Genomic DNA, 15,986 nt, shown 5'->3' with positions numbered 1-15,986 from the left:
CACACACACACACACACACACTCCCTCCCTTGCCCCTGGTGAGGACCTCACCTCGCATTTGATCTCTCTGCACTCCTCCATCTGGACCAGTGCCATGTCTGAGGCTGCCCTTATCACCCAAGGCCGTCAGCTCGCTCGAGTTCCCGCAGTTCCCTTGGGGTTAGATCTAGCTCCGTGTCTGGCTGGGCTGCGGCCCAAGTTGTACCCCACGCACACACCCTGCGCCACCCCACTGCCCTGCCTGCCATGGCAGCTCTGCTCTGGCACTGATGTCCTGCCTGGATCCCGCTGGACGCCCACCTCCTCCCCGTGGTCAGCACACTAAGCACAGCCCCCCCGCCAGCTAGGGCAGGCCACTGCAGGTGTGGTGCAGACAGCCAGGCGGCCTGCCCCCTCTGCCCTGTGCTGTGAAAACCACCTGTGGCAGTGGGGTGGCCCGCAGGGGCTCTTGGGGGCTGTCCCACGTGTGGTGTCCCCTCCTTCAGCCTTCCTGGAGCCGGGAGCCTACGATCTATGTGCTGTTCTGTGTGTGCACCAAGCTTGCCCGTTTATGTGGTATGATCAAAATACATGGTGCGTGTTTAAATTTTAAAATCCTTATTACAATAAAAGACACGTTGCCATGAATCCCCCTTAGTATCTTCCTCTTCTGGAACACGCTTATCCCATCATTCTTGACACTTCCTGAAGCAGCTCTGGAAAGCCTCTTTAGCGGCTTTAGGAGGTATGATTCAGAAACTATACGGTGACATGCTGTCTGGGAGAAAGGCAGGCCTATAAAAAGCAGTATGCTGGGTCCACCCGCACCTTAGTCACCGAATCTGGCACTGGCAACTTCTAGACCTTTCTCAAAGTCAAAATGACTGTGAAAGGCAGTCATTTTGAATCACGTGAAGGCATAAGAGCAGCCCGGTGTGGTGGCGCACACCTGTAATCCCAGCACTCAGGAGGCTGAGGCAGGAGGGTTGCTGTGAGTTAGAGGTTGACAGCTTCAGAAAGTGGCAAGAACCATGGAATGAGTGGCAGGGATCAAAAGGGAGTATTTTGAGGGGAATTAGTGGCAATGTGTCTTTTATTTTACTAGTGTGTCACCTCACTGGGTAAATAGGGTAGACGTTCTAGAAAGCCACAACAGCGGCACACACAGCCAGATGCCGAAAGAACCTGAGAATGTTCTGGAACGCTGGCCACATCTTGATAAAGTTGTGAACAAAACCCACAGCCGTCTTCCCTGGGATTACACGGGTGGCTGCCCTTGTGGAAGATTCAGTGTTGTTTCAAAACCAAGCACAAAACGCTTCTGTGTTTCTAGGTAAAACGGTTGCAAATTAGTCCCGGGAAGTAACAAGCCACAATTTCTCAGATTCAAATGTCCTGTGGGACCGGACATTTGGGAAGCAGTTCTGGGTGGCGCGGGATGTCAGCGTGGGGTGCCCTGAGCCGTCTCTGCAGACCCCCGAACACCCGCGCCCACAGGTGCCCGAGACCGCGCTCGGCCGGTTCTGGGCTCCCTGCGCCCCCTGCAGCTCTGCTGAGAAGCAGCCGCCTGTGCCTGCCTCTTCCTCAGGGCTCCTGCCTTTGCAAATTCGCCTCCTCCCGGGATTTGTCTGTCACCCCAAGTCAAGCTCCGACCGCTTTTTAGTCATTTGTAGTCATGCGCAGAGCTGGGGAAAGTTCAGGCTCCCTGGGAGGTGGCGCCCGGCTGGCGTCTGTCCGTCTGTCCGCTGTCCGGCCTGCGGCTGGCTCCTGGTACCTGCAGTACCACGCTTCCACATTTTTTGTGCTTTGCGGTTGATTTCACCAAAATGTCCCCTGAAGGGCCACCCAGTGTTGGGAAGAGCCCGGAGGGTATGAGAAGACCTTCAGTCAGGTGTGAGTTCTGCTGCGCTGGGTGTAAACACCGCCGAGTGAGTCAGCAACATGCTCTTTGCATGAGTCAGCAATACGCTGTGTGCCTCAGGGTCTGGGAAAAGGAACCCGCGAGGCAAACGGCTCTATCTGATTGGTTGATGAACACGTATGACAGGGGGCTCCCAGGACCCTGACCCCTTATTTCCCCCAAGAGTAATAGCGCATATTCACTCATGTAGTACTTATGGTGACCTTACAACTAGTCTAAGTCCAAGAATCAACAGGACTTGATCCCAGCACTCTGGGAGGCTGAGGCAGGAGGATCCCAAGTTCTAGCCTACCCTGGGTAATTTAGCAATTTTAGGGAGACCCTGTCTCAAAACAAATCAAAAAATTTTTGAGACAAAGCCTCTTATGTAGCCCACTCTGGACGATGTAGCCCAGGCCGGCCTCAAACTTACTACAATTCTCCTGCCTCAGCCACTAGAGTGCTGGGATTACAGCCCTGTGCTACCACACCTAGCTCAGAAGTAAAATAAATTTTAAAGGAGCTGGAGATACAGCTCAGCGTGAAGGCCCTGGATTCAGTATTGAACACGGAAACCCAAAAATCAAAACCTTCCCTCTCCCATACAGACACCGGGGCACTGTGAGCGGCTCTGCCCCTGACATTTTCCGCTCAGTATTTCGAAACTGTTCCTGGTGGCACGCGCCTGTAATCCCAGCTCTTGGGAAGCTGTAAACAGGCAGATCACTACGAGTCTGATCTAGTAGTGAGACCCTGAATACCTTGTAGACCCTTCCCTAAAATTAAAAAAAAAAAAGAGAGAGAAAAGAAAAAACAAAAAAGAAACTGTTCCTGTCGCCATCAGCTGCCATCGATGGTTCCCAAGAAAGCATCACTTCACAGGACAGACAAGGCAATAGGAATAAAGCAAACCGCAGATCCCAAGTGTGGCCAAAAGCCTGGCTCCTCTGTGCCACAGATGGGTTTTTGGGTGGGCATGGGGGGAGCACAATTTGCCTTAGGCTTTTTAGATGTTTAGGGACCAGGGAGATGGCTCAGTAGAATAAGCATGTGCCTGGCAAGCGCAACGGCCTGAGTTCATTCCCTGGTTCCGCAAAAAAAAAAAAAAAAAAAAAAGAATTATATGTTTAAAGGACTGATTAAGTCCACCCAGCCGGCTCAGAGGCCGCTGACTCTTGTCCTGCCGCCCACAGCCATGCTGCGGATGGTGTCCGCCGTGCTGCAGTTCGGCAACGTGGTCCTCAAAAGCGAACGCAACACGGACCAGGCCACCATGCCGGACAACACAGGTAGGACGCCCCGCCCTGCCCCCTAAGGCCCAGGCCCCGCCCACAGGGCGGATTGGACACGCCCACCACGCTGAAACAGGGTCCTGGCTCCGCCCCCTCCAGAATTTCCTGCCCTTACTGTTCTTTCAAAATCGCTTCTTCTATTCTTAGGATTCTAATTTTCCACAGTTTAGCACCATGCTGCCCAGCATTTGGCGTACTCCCCCAGCCTCAGGCCTCTGTATATCTTCTCTCTCTCTCTCTCTCTCTGTTATTATGTTTTGAGACAGGGCCTCACTGTGTATTCCAGTCTGTGCTTGAACTCACTGTGTAGTCCATGCTGGCCTGGAACTGCTGGTGATCCTTCTGCCTCAGCCTCCTGAGTCCTAGGATTATAAGCATGCGCCAATACTCCCACCTTCTCTTTTCTTTTTTTCCTCTAGTTTTCAACAACAAAATTATAGATGTCAATAGTCCTTTTTCTCCCCCCCCCTTCCCCCCTTTGGTACCAGGGATCAAACACGGGACCTTGTGCTTGCCAGGCAGGTCCTTATGTCGCTGAGCTGTCTCCCTGGCCCCAATTTTTTTTTAACCAAATACCCACATGATAAAAACCATCCGAGCTGGGAAGGGAGGAGTTGCCCACGACTTCACGCCCGAGACACAAGCATGCGCACTGGCCGTGTCACTGGCGGTGTTGCCCCGGGGTGAGGCGCCTTCCGGGAGCCTCTGTTTCAGAAACTGGCAAGCCTATGGCGGAAGCGGGGGAGAAGGCGAGAGCTTCCGTCCTGTTAGAAAATCCCACAGCTTGGTCTTTGGAGGAGGAGGGACAGCCCCTCCCCCAGCGGTACTCGTGGCTCTGGGGGCGCTGCTCACAGCCGCCCCATTCCGCGCAGTAATTTGTGTTACAGTACTGGAGTTAGACCTTGCCAACCATTTTGCACCCCGCTTTTTCATTTCGTGCACTGGGTGTAACTTTCCAGACTGGCACCTAGAACTCTGCAGGCAGGGATTGCCAATCAAGGGTCCATGGGTCACCATCATCTGTGAAACTCTGTATTTTGTTTTCAGACAATAAGGAGAGGAACAAACAGTCCATGGGCTTAACGAGATGCCAAAGGGCAACCAGAGGCTGAGAGCCTAAGAATAACATCCTGTTGGTGGCTGCATAGTATTCCACAGTGCAGTTATCTCCTGCTATATTTTCTGTCACTTGGCTTAGCTCTGAAATCGTCACACAGAATATAGAGTCACTCTAGAGCATGCGCAGTGAGGGCAGAGTGACTCTGCATTCTCCTTTCTAGGTGTCTTCTCCCCTGCTGGCACTGAGAGTTTGTAGTAACTGTTCCCCAGACTGCAAGTAACAGATGCTTTGAAACATTTCTTTATTATGGGTTAAGTTAGAGCAGAAAGAAGAAAGACACCTCCCCCAAAGCTCTCCCCTCCGCCGCCGCAAACACCTACGTAGCTTCATTGTGGCCGGGCTTGTGTCTACAACTTTTCCCTATAAAATTAAGCTGTAGGGGCTGGAGAGATGGCTCAGTGGTCTAAAGCACCTACTTAGAACAAGCTTAGCAAAGCACAGGGACGGCGGTTCAATCCCCCAGCACCACATGCCAGCCCGCCCCGCCCCCTGGTGGGCTGAGCTGGCCACACACACACACACACACAATAAATAAATGTAAAAATAAATAAATAATTAATTAAAAAAACTATAAAAAATAAAAATTAAGCTGTAGTTGAAGCCAGGCCTGGTGGCCTGCAATCCCAGCAGTCTGGGAGGTTGAGGCAGGAAGATCACAAGTTCAAGCTCAGCCTGAAAATTTAGCAAGACCCTGTCTAAAAAAAAAAAAAAAAAAAAAAGGGTGAGGATGTAGGTCAGTGGGAAGGCCCTGGGTTCAATCCCTACTGCCACCACACAGACACACACAGACATGTAGTCCATCATCCTTTTATTTTACATCAATTTAGAATTAAATTTAAATTCTTTTTTAATTCAAAATTACACACTTTGTTCTGTTTCATGAGATAATCCCCACATAATTTCCCCCCATTCTTTTCTGGGTAAAAATGTCGAAGCCTTTATGAGAACGAAAAGGACTTACTTAGGAACACCTCGTGTTCCTGCATTTACCGAAGAGCTGTACTTCCTCTGCTGCTCCTTTCCGATCCCCACTTGTTGAGCACTCGGGTTACTTCTTCGTTGTCACCAGGATAAAGCTCACCACGGTGACCGTCCTCGTAGCACAGCCCCACTCGCATGCACAATTGTTGTGGTTGATTACTGTGGCCCTGGTTCCTATGAGGAGAGTTTTCTGGGCAGAGAGGAGCGGCACCCTCTCCCCTGCACGTGGCCACAGCCACTTCCGGTGCTGACCGGATGTGCTGCCTCTCGCCCGCAGCTGCGCAGAAGCTCTGTCGCCTCCTGGGGCTGGGGGTGACCGACTTCTCCCGAGCCCTGCTCACCCCCCGCATCAAGGTTGGCCGAGATTACGTTCAGAAAGCCCAGACCAAGGAGCAGGTAGGTGGCAGGCTGGCATGATTCTGGGTCTTCGGGCAGCTCGAGCCTCTTCGCACTAAAACTAGTGAGGGAACAGCAAGTGCAAAGGCCCTGGGGCTGGAGCAAGCGCCATGAGTTGGGATCGACAGGGAGGTCAGTGAAGCTAGACATGCCGGCAGGGGACTGATCATGCAAGGTATTAGGGACTGAAGTATGGAGGTGAGTTTTCTTCAGAGTGCAGTGGGAGATCAGGGAGTGATAGTACATTTGTCTTCGGTATAAAGACCCCCTCGAGTGCTGCAGGGACTCCTAGTCCCTGAGCAGAGGTAGAGGTGGGGGACATAAGGAGGCCCTGGTTGGGTGTTGAGGTATCAGGATGAAGCTGACCCTCTGGAGGCAGATGAGTTTGGGGTTCCATTGACCTCGGTTCCTCTCTTAGCCAGGTGGTTATTGCTGATCCCCTCTTTCATAGATGGAAAAAATGAGGCCCAGAGAGGTGCGCTCATGGGCCAGTGTCACACAGCACCTGGGTGGCAGGGCTGAGATTCGAACTGAGCTTCTCTTGCTCCTGAGTTCTGGAGCTGTGGGAAACAGCCTGGGGGTGGGGACAATTCCTGAGAGCACACAGTGGGTGACACCTGGCAGCTGCTTATGTCATTGGTGTTGAAGACCAAGGAGCTGGGGGGGGGGTGGAGGCAGCGCCAGGCCCCTGCAGGAGGCCTCACCCGTGTCGCTCCCGCAGGCCGACTTCGCGCTGGAGGCTCTGGCCAAGGCCACCTACGAGCGCCTCTTCCGCTGGCTGGTCCTGCGCCTCAACCGTGCGTTGGACCGCAGCCCCCGCCAGGGCGCCTCCTTCCTGGGCATCCTGGACATCGCCGGCTTTGAGATCTTCCAGGTCTGCGCGGGGGGGGCGGTCTGTCCCCTGTCCCCGCCCTCCATCCCTGTCTCCCCTGCTGTGCCTGCGCCGCCGCTCACGCCCCGCTCTCTGCAGCTGAACTCCTTCGAGCAGTTGTGCATCAACTACACCAACGAGAAGCTGCAGCAGCTCTTCAACCACACCATGTTCGTGCTGGAGCAGGAGGAGTACCAGCGCGAGGGCATCCCCTGGACCTTCCTGGACTTCGGCCTCGACCTGCAGCCCTGCATCGACCTCATCGAGCGCCCGGTGAGCCCCGGGGGCTGCAGGCACTGGTTACCCGGGGCTCGGACCGCGGCAACCTCAGAGCCCATTCCTTGGGGATCTGACCTCTTCCCACCCTGTGGGCAACCAGGCCAACCCTCCCGGGCTTCTGGCCCTGCTGGATGAGGAGTGCTGGTTCCCGAAGGCCACGGACAAATCGTTCGTGGAGAAAGTGGCCCAGGAGCAGGGAGGCCACCCCAAGTTCCAGCGCCCCAGGCACCTGCGGGACCAGGCTGACTTCAGCGTCCTGCACTACGCCGGCAAGGTAGGGCGGGGCCTGGTGGGCGGGGCCAGAAGAAAAGGGCGGTGCCGGGAGGGTGGGGCGGAGTCAAGAGGGTGGGCCGGGATGGGCACAGGCCTATCGCAGTTCCCAGCGCGGACGCTAGGTGGCGCCCGCAGGCCTGCCATAGTGCTCGCTGTGGGAAGGCTCAGCTACCCTGAGTCACACCATCCCCTGGCTTCGCTCAGGTCGACTACAAGGCTAACGAGTGGCTGATGAAGAACATGGACCCGCTGAATGACAACGTGGCAGCCCTGCTGCACCAGAGCACAGACCGGCTCACAGCCGAGATCTGGAAAGACGGTGAGCACCCTTCCCAGCCTGTCTCCGACCTGTGTGCAGCCCCAGTCCCAGACCAGAGCGGGTGCACCTTTACCCCAGAGGCTGTGGTCTCGGCCACGTTATCTGCTCAGTCCCAGAGTGGGCAGCTGCACGACAGCACTTCCGGTTATGGGCGGATGGACCCGCTGTTACATTCACCCAGCACTTAGGGGGCTGAGGCGGGAGAATGATTGTGAGTTCAGGGCCACCCTGGGCTACGTAGTAAGACCCTATCTGAAAAACAATACAGAACAAACGAACAAAGACCCACAGCACAGAGTTCAGGGATAAAATTCTCCCAGCTGATCAGAATGAGACAGGGCGCCCTGTCCGCCTGTGGTCCATCACTGTCTTAGGAAAAACAGCCATGCATGGGGCCAGGGAGATGGCTCAGTGGAATAAGTGCTTCTCTGGCAAGCGCAAGGGCCTGCGTTCAATCCCCGGTTCCGCCAAAAAAAATAAAAAATAAAAAATAAATAAATAAAAACAGCCATGCAGTCAGACCAGAAAAAGAACCAAGCACAACTGTCCCTCAAAATCTGCCAGGGGGGCTGGAGAGATGGCTCAGTGGTCTAAAGCACCTACTTGGAACAAGCTTAGCAAAGCACAGGGACCACGGTTGGATCCCCCAGCACCACATGCCAGCCAGCCCCCGCCCCGTGGTGGGCTGAGCTGGCCACACACACACACACACACACACACACACACTCTCTAAATAATTGTAAAAAATGAATAAAATAAAAAAAGATCTGCCAGGGATCGGTCCCAGGGTCCTCCTCAGTCACCAAGGGTGCTTCATACAAAAGACGCTCAAGTCCTATAAAGCGCCTTAGCAGCCAGGTGTTTTAGCAGAACGCTGTGATGCCAGCACTCGAGGAGGCTGAGGCAGGAGGATTGAAATTATGAGCCCTGCCACGCGTGGCAGTGCACACTGAGGCAGGAGGATCACCATGAGCTTGAGGCCGGCTCTGGCTACATAAGCGAGTTTAAGGCCAGCCTGCACTACTTAGGGAGACCCTGTCTCAAAAATAAAACACAAAACACAACAAAAGTTTGAGCCTAGCCCTAGTGAGCTGGCAACACCCTATCTCAAAATACACCACAGAAAGGAAGGGTTAAAAAAAAAAAAAAGGAAGGGTTGAGGAGTAGCTCAGTGCAAAGGCCCTGGGTTCATGCCCAGTGACACGGTCTCACTATGCAGTTCAGACTATCCTTGAGCTCACTTTGTAGCCCAGGCTGGTCTTGAACTCAAAAGGATAGCCCTGGGGCTGGTGAGATGGCTCAGTGGTCTAAAGCACCTACTTATACTTAGAACAAGCTTAGCAAAGCCCAGGGACCACGGTTCAATCCCCCAGCACCACAAGCCAGCCAGCCCCGCCCCCTGGTGGGCTGAGCTGGACACACACACACACACACACACACACACACACACACACACACACACACACACAAAAAAAAAAAAATTAAAAAAAAAAAAAAAGGATGCCCATGCCTCAGCCTCCCAAGTCCTGGGATTACAGGCACACGTCACCATGCCTGGCATATCCCATAAGTGATCATCTCTGGATCACTTATAATCCCTAACACAATGTAAATGCCATGGAACTAGCTGTTAGACTATATTGTTTAGAGAATAATGACAAGGAAAAACTCTGTACCTGTTCAGCACAGATGTAGGTTTTTTTTCCCATGTTTTTTTTTTTTTTTTCTTTTGGCTGAACCGAGGATTGAACTCAGGCCTTTGCGCTTACCAGGGAACACTTATTCCACTGAGCCATCACCCCAGCCCCTTTCCCACGTATTTTTGATCCGCGGTTTGCAGGACCCATGGCTGCAGGTGCTGCAGGCACAGAGAGCGGCTGGATATAGGTAGCTCCAGGAAGAGAGAAGCATGCTCCTGGTTCCCTCGGTGTAGGCAGGTGTGCACTTGGAGGCTTGGCTGAAAGAAGCGATAATGAGGGAACTCAGAATGGGGGAGATTCTGCAGTCCTGTCAGTTTTGGGACTCTTTCTTCGCTCCTTCACAAGTCCCTTTCTCATCCCCAGGGAGGAGGAGAGGAGCCATGGGCAGGTGGAGACGGAGTGTGCAAGGGCTTCTGGATTCAGGGACAGTTTCTCCAGCATCCTGCTCAGGGAGGCTCAGGCAGGGCCACGCAGTGCCTTTGCGGCGGGCATGGGTCTCCAATCTTCGCTGAGCCCAGTCTGCCACCCCAGCCCTGGGACAGTTTGAGAAATGGTTTTATAGGGGCTGGTGAGATGGCTCAGTGGTCTAAAGCACCTACTTAGAACAAGCTTAGCAAAGCACAGGGACCGCGGTTCAATCCCCCAGCACCACAAGCCAGCCAGTCCCGCCCCCTGGTGGGCTGAGCTGGCCACACACACACACACACATACACATAAATAAAAAAAAAAAGAAAAGAAAAAGAAATGGTTTTATAAAACAAGGGCCAGCCTGATAGCTCAGAGGACTAAAGCACCTGCTTAGGCAGAGCACAATGGTCAGGGTTTGATCCCGGGCATGCCGGCCCCACCCTGAAGGTGGGCTGAGACTGGGTGTGGTGGCGCACACCTATAATCCCAGCGCTAGAGAGTCTGAAAACAGGAGAATCACTACAAGTCCGATCTACTGTAGACCCTGTATCCCCTGTACTAAATGCAAAAAATAAAATAAAATAAAATAAAATAAAGCCACCAGGGCCAGCAAGATAGATCGGCAGACTAAGCAGGGTTTGATTCCCGGTTCCACATGCTGCGCCATTCCTGCCCCCCGGGTGCACTGAGAGCGCTGAATCCTAACCACTAGACCACCAGGGAAGACCCCCCGGGTGCACTGAGCTGGCCACTGAGTCTGGATGTGGTGGCACATGCCTGTAATCCCAGCCCTGGGGAGGCTGAAGACAGAAAGATCACTGTGAGTCCAAACTGCTTAGTGAGACTCTGAACCAAATACATGAAAACACCACCACCACCAAACCACCAGCATGTTGGGTTTTTGTTTTTTTTTTTTTTTTGGTTGAACCGGTGATTGAACTCAGGCCCTTGTGCTTGCCAGGGAAACATTCATTCCACTGAGCCATCTCCCCGCCCTCCAACATGTTGGTTTTGTCTCGGTCCAGTTTTTCAGAATTTCTTAGTTTGCTGTAATCTTTCATCAACCTCAGAAGGACAGAGGTAGCAGCATGGCCCACACAAGTAGGCAAGAAAACAGAGTAAGCTCCCTGAACACAGCGCTGTATGGGACGCCTTGCTCTCCTGAGCTGATGCCTGAGAGAAACTCGAGGTGTCTACCCACAGGGATTGGAAGGCAGCATTTGGTGTCTAGTACAGAGCCAGATTCTGCTGTGAGAATCATCTAGGACAGTCTACACATTTTTAAAATGTGCGGCCCTGTCCAGGACACATGATCATGCCAGTGAGCGAGCCTGTGTCCCAGCCGTGCAGGCTGCAAAGGCTGCCGAATCAGGCACGGAGCTGGCAGTTTCTCCTAAAGCGAAGTGGTCACCGAGTCTGCCCAGATTCGGGGTGCTCCAAGCCACAGGGAGCGGAAGGGAACTGGGACCTTTTGGGCATCAGTCTTGACTTAGGTCATGGAGTTGGGCGCGCGGCATGCTGGTAGCCCAGAAGAAAAGGGAGGTGAGGTGAGCTCTCTTCTGAGAGACAGAACAGAGAAATCCATCCGGATCTTCAGTTCTTGAGCTTCCTGGCAGCCAAGCCAAAGAGGGACTCTGTGATACGGCCCACACAGACGTGGCCTGTGGAGATGGGTTGTTTTTCTCTTGTCCCCTCCTCACATCAGACACTCATTCTCTTGGTCTGTGCTGATGCCCTCAGCAGGTAGATACCAAGGTAGATGGGACAAGAGAAGTTCGTAGCCAGCGTCCAGGCCTCCGGCCTGCTTTGCCCTGTGCTGCTGTCTAATGGGCCTCTCCTCTTTCTCTCTCTCCACCTTTCCCTCCTCTTTTCATGCGTCTCCCTCCATCTCCCCACATCCCCCTGCCATCTTGCCACATCTGCCCTCCCTCCCCAGAACACGGGGACCCCACGCAGGCCTCTTTCCTGGGCTCCTTTCCTCTGCCGTTCCCCGGATCCGCAGGGAGGTGCTGCTCTGCCTCTTGCCTGCCAGGGGGTGGGTGTCTCTGCGGTGACGGTGAGGCCTGTGGGTGAGGAGGGTGGCTGTGGGCTGGGAGCCGGCTCGGGCCTCTGTCCCCTCTCCTGTCCCTGTGGAGTCTCTTGCTCTTCCGCTGCCTCCTGCTGACTCCCAGCAGCCCAGATTCTGTAGCTGTACCCGCTGGCATTTCTTGAGCACTTACTATGTTCCACTCAGACCCAGAAAACCCTCTTATCATCTACACCCAGAATCCATCCACCCAGTGGGGAAGATGTCAGGACCCCCCAGCATGCACATGAGGAAACTGAGGCACAGAGATGTTAAATGACTTGCCTGGGATCACATAGCCTGTAGGTAGCAGAGCTGGGATTTGAACTCTGAACATTACCCCATCCCTGCATTATGAGAACTGAATTAATGATTATTATTTTGAAAATAAGCAAAAGCACAGCAGTAGAGAAAACAGTCACACTTAGGGAAGAAAAAGCCAGGTTTATGAGCCCCCACCGCACACAAGGCCCTGCCCTAAAGCTGATTACCCAGTTGGCTCTGCGGTGGGCTGAGCTTTGCAGGACATGAGGTTCCTGAGAAAGTTGGCAGCGTTGGGTACACAAAATTGCTGCCAGATGCAGGAGGCCTCAGGTGGTTTTCACTAGTGGAAGCGGCCCCAGAAGGAGTGGCAGTGAGACTGGGGTCACCTAGAAATCAGGCTGGGCTTCTGCCCCCTAGCAGCTGCGGCACATAAGGGGCTGCGCTCTGGGCCTCAGTTCCCCACCCCCGTAAGATGAGAAGAGTCCTTCTAGACAGCTCCCTGAGCAAAGCCCCACCAGTCAGCCAGCAGCTGCAGCAACATCGCTGTCATCTGTTGCTAAGGAGAGCAGAAGTCAAGCCTGAGTGGGGCTGGGGGTGCACACGGCCGACCCTGGTGCTTGGCACCGGCCGGCCTCAGTCTACTCGCTGGCCAAGGAGTGGACACCCCCTTCCCCTTCCCTCGTGGCACATGCCCTGTGTGCATTATGGCGTAGGTCTGGCCAGTAAGACCCTTGGCCTCAGCGGGCCAGGCTCGCCAGGCTGACCTCGCACCTGTCCCTCCTGCAGTGGAGGGCATCGTGGGGCTGGAGCAGGTGAGCAGCCTTGGGGACGGCCCGCCGGGTGGCCGCCCGCGCCGTGGCATGTTCCGGACGGTGGGGCAGCTCTACAAGGAGTCCTTGAGCCGCCTGATGGCCACACTCAGCAACACCAACCCCAGCTTCGTCCGCTGCATCGTCCCCAACCATGAGAAGCGGGTGAGTGGCCCCAGAGAGGGCAGGGCAACGATGTGGCTGCCGGGCGCTAGGCAAGCCTGCTTCTTCCTTCTGAGCAGGCTGTTTACTTTCGGGCTCTCTGTGCTTGCTGACCTTAAATCTCCCCCGCCCTAGGAGCACAGGCTCCCAGCCAAACCCCAAAATGCATGTCCAGGTGGGTTTGTAGGGGTCGTAAGTTTCCCTACGGTCCCACCTGGCCAGCAAAGTCGAGGAGGGCTCCCCGGAGAAGCGGATGTGTGAGCTCCAGAGATACGTGGCTTCGCACGCAGAGAAGGGCTCAAGGGCCGCTCAGAGTCCACAAAGCGCGAAGGAGAGCATGGCTAGGGGTGCTGCCTACGTGTGGCCTCTCAGGACTCGGGGAGACTATCTTGTCGGGAAAATCAGAGCCGGCCCCACAGAGGGATGTGGGACGGAAGTGAGGCCACCAGGTTAGGTGCCAGGGACTTGCGAGCACTCGGGAAGTCAGGTTATTGTCACTCGGTGGGGCGCAGTGGCGCCCCCGCGTGGCCGCCGCCGACCCACGCTCCCCTCGCCCCGCAGGCGGGCAAGCTGGAGCCGAAGCTAGTGCTGGACCAGCTACGCTGCAATGGCGTCCTCGAGGGCATCCGCATCTGCCGCCAGGGATTCCCCAACCGCATCCTCTTCCAGGAGTTCCGGCAGCGGTGAGCGCGGGCCTGGGCCACGCATGCTTTGGCGCCTCAGTTTCCCCCTGTGCTGGGGAAAACGAAATTCCCCGAGAGAAAGCTCTGAGAGGGGCTGGGATTCCCAAAGCCTTAAATGGGAACTCACTTTAGTGTGTTACAAGCTGTATTTTGAAAATGAAACAGAAAAGAACAGAAACTATCAAAGTCTAATAAGCAAGTAAAATGGCAAATGTAACAAAAAGATGCTTCCCACCAGCCATCTGGTGCTGCTGTTCTTTAGCACCAGAAAACCAAGCCAGGCGCCGCGTCCTGGAATCTCAGCACTCGGGAGGCGGAGGCAAGAGGAGCGCATTGGAGCCCAGGCTGCGCGACTTAGAACTGGGGTGGGGGTGCTGGGAGTGCTGGGGATGCAGCTCAGTGTAAAGGCCCTGGGATCGATCCCCAGTGAAAGGAGGGAGGGAGGCTAGGGGAAAGGAGGGAAAGAAAGGGAGGTTAAAAAGAGAAAGGGACTGGGGAGATGGCTCAGTAGAATAAGCGCTTGCCTGGCAGGTGCAAAGGCCTGAGTTCAATCCCTGGTTCGGCCCCCCCAAAAAAAGAGAGAGAGAGAAAGTGGAGTCACATGTAGAACTGAATATTTTATTTTATTTATTTATTTTGTGGAACCGGGGATTGAATTCAGGCCCTTGCGTTTGCCAGGGAAGCGCTTATTCCACTGAGCCATCTCCCTGGCCCTGAAGAGTTTCTAGTAGCCACATCTTAACAAGCAGTCTTATCTAACCCACTGCATCCAAAATACTTTAATGTGATCAATATAAAAAAATTAGCAAAAGACTGCTTACTGCTTCAAGTCTTGAGACTCTGGTCCCTCCATCCCAGTAACCCTGACCACCCACCTACTCCCATGCTGCAGGTACGAGATCCTGACACCTAACGCCATCCCCAAGGGCTTCATGGATGGGAAGCAGGCCTGTGAGAAGATGGTGAGGCAAGGGGTGTGCATGTGCATGGGGTTGGGGGCAGCTCCCCTAGCCCTCCTCACCGCCTGCCCCGCCCTTACAGATCCAGGCCCTGGAACTGGACCCCAATCTGTACCGTGTGGGACAGAGCAAGATCTTCTTCCGGGCAGGGGTCCTGGCCCAGCTGGAAGAAGAACGGGACCTGAAGGTCACTGACATCATTGTGTCCTTCCAAGCAGCTGCACGGGGCTACCTGGCACGCAGGTGGGGACTGCGGTGTCATCTGGGGCCTTCTGGACTGAACCGGGTCAGGTTGAGGGTGACTGATGGCCCCCAGACCTCCACTACAGCAGAAGAGCTGACAGTGCCTAGGCAGCGCTACAGGGCCCTCAGCTTTTGGCTCTGCCATCCTTGGGCCCTCGAGCCAGGTCCTGGGCTGAGTGACCAGGGTAGCCAGGGTGACCAGGAACCTCCTTGTTAGAGCAGAGGGAATCTAGGGAAAGCAGGCCAAGCTGCCAGGTGGCCCACGCAGCCACACCCTCTGGGGATGCCGGCTGGAAGGGACACAGAGGACAGAGTCCTGGTCAAGGCTGCGATGCCTTCTGATGGGGCCACCAAGGTGTCAAAAACCAGGAGGACCCAGGAGGGCAGGCAGGGCTGCCTGTCAGGGCCCTGTGGTGTGCAGCCTGGCATGGCTGAAGCTGCAGATCGGCTGGGTGAGTCTCCATCCCCGGCAGAAGCAGCTAAGCGAGAAGCAGGGCTGCAGGAAGGACACCCCAAACACCAGGTTGAGGGCGGGGGGCCTTGTGCAAGGCACTGGGGAGCCATGGGTGGTTGGGAGGAGGCGAGGGCCGTGATGGACGAGGATGCAGCCGAGCCAGAGCGTGGAGCATCAGGGCCAAGAGCGGGAGCAGCAGCAAACAGCGAGGCCCATGCAACAGAATGGCACCGCCCACGGTGGGCATTCAACAATGGCCAGCAGAGCCGAGGGACAGGGCCGAGCGTCCTCACCGCCTCTGCCGTCCACAGGGCCTTCCAGAGGCGCCAGCAGCAGCAGAGCGCGCTGAGGGTGATGCAGAGGAACTGCGCGGCCTACCTCAAGCTCAGGCACTGGCAGTGGTGGCGGCTGTTCATCAAGGTCGGGCACAGGGGCAGGGCTGAGGGCTGGGTCTGCAGCGCTGGGGAAGGGCTGTGCGCTCACAGGGTCATTTGGGACACAAAGGGACACAGGAGAAGATAGTGAGGGTGGAAGGTGAAGGATGGAGTAGGGGAGAGAGCAGGTGTGAGTACCTGCCAGTCCTCCCTGCCTGGTGGACTTGGGCCGAGGAGTTCATTCCTGACCTACAGGAAGTGCTGCCAGCCCTGGAGCCCACCACGTAGTGTGGAAAAGAATCAGATAGACTTGCGTAGAACCCAGCGGGAAAGGGTGGAATAGAATGGGCAGAGTGAGCCTGGCGAGGTGGAGCACACCTGTGAGCCTAGCGTTCTGGGAGGCTGAGGCAGGATGATGACAAGTTAGAGCACAAGTTAAGTAGACCCTTCCTAGT

General features: G+C 55.0%; 1 protein-coding gene across 1 annotated transcript in view; it reads left to right on the top strand.

Annotated features, from left to right (window-relative positions):
• The window catches only part of Myh14 (myosin heavy chain 14), a gene marked incomplete at its 5' end in the record, with an annotated part of 62,480 nt that overhangs the window by 18,545 nt on the left and 27,949 nt on the right, over nucleotides 1-15,986 (top strand). The window contains 11 exons of the mRNA XM_023706678.1: nucleotides 3,073-3,168; nucleotides 5,550-5,668; nucleotides 6,390-6,542; nucleotides 6,639-6,812; nucleotides 6,919-7,092; nucleotides 7,296-7,410; nucleotides 12,634-12,821; nucleotides 13,380-13,501; nucleotides 14,394-14,463; nucleotides 14,543-14,703; nucleotides 15,469-15,577. Coding sequence (XP_023562446.1) covers nucleotides 3,073-3,168; nucleotides 5,550-5,668; nucleotides 6,390-6,542; nucleotides 6,639-6,812; nucleotides 6,919-7,092; nucleotides 7,296-7,410; nucleotides 12,634-12,821; nucleotides 13,380-13,501; nucleotides 14,394-14,463; nucleotides 14,543-14,703; nucleotides 15,469-15,577 — 1,481 coding nt within the window. The remainder of the gene's footprint in view (nucleotides 1-3,072; nucleotides 3,169-5,549; nucleotides 5,669-6,389; nucleotides 6,543-6,638; nucleotides 6,813-6,918; nucleotides 7,093-7,295; nucleotides 7,411-12,633; nucleotides 12,822-13,379; nucleotides 13,502-14,393; nucleotides 14,464-14,542; nucleotides 14,704-15,468; nucleotides 15,578-15,986) is intronic.

Source organism: Octodon degus, unplaced genomic scaffold (genome assembly GCF_000260255.1).
Source record: "Octodon degus isolate 3935 unplaced genomic scaffold, OctDeg1.0 scaffold00268, whole genome shotgun sequence".
Lineage (NCBI taxonomy): Eukaryota > Metazoa > Chordata > Mammalia > Rodentia > Octodontidae > Octodon > Octodon degus.
The sequence above is the reverse complement of the archived record's forward strand: the minus strand, read 5'-3'. Positions and strand labels throughout refer to the sequence as shown.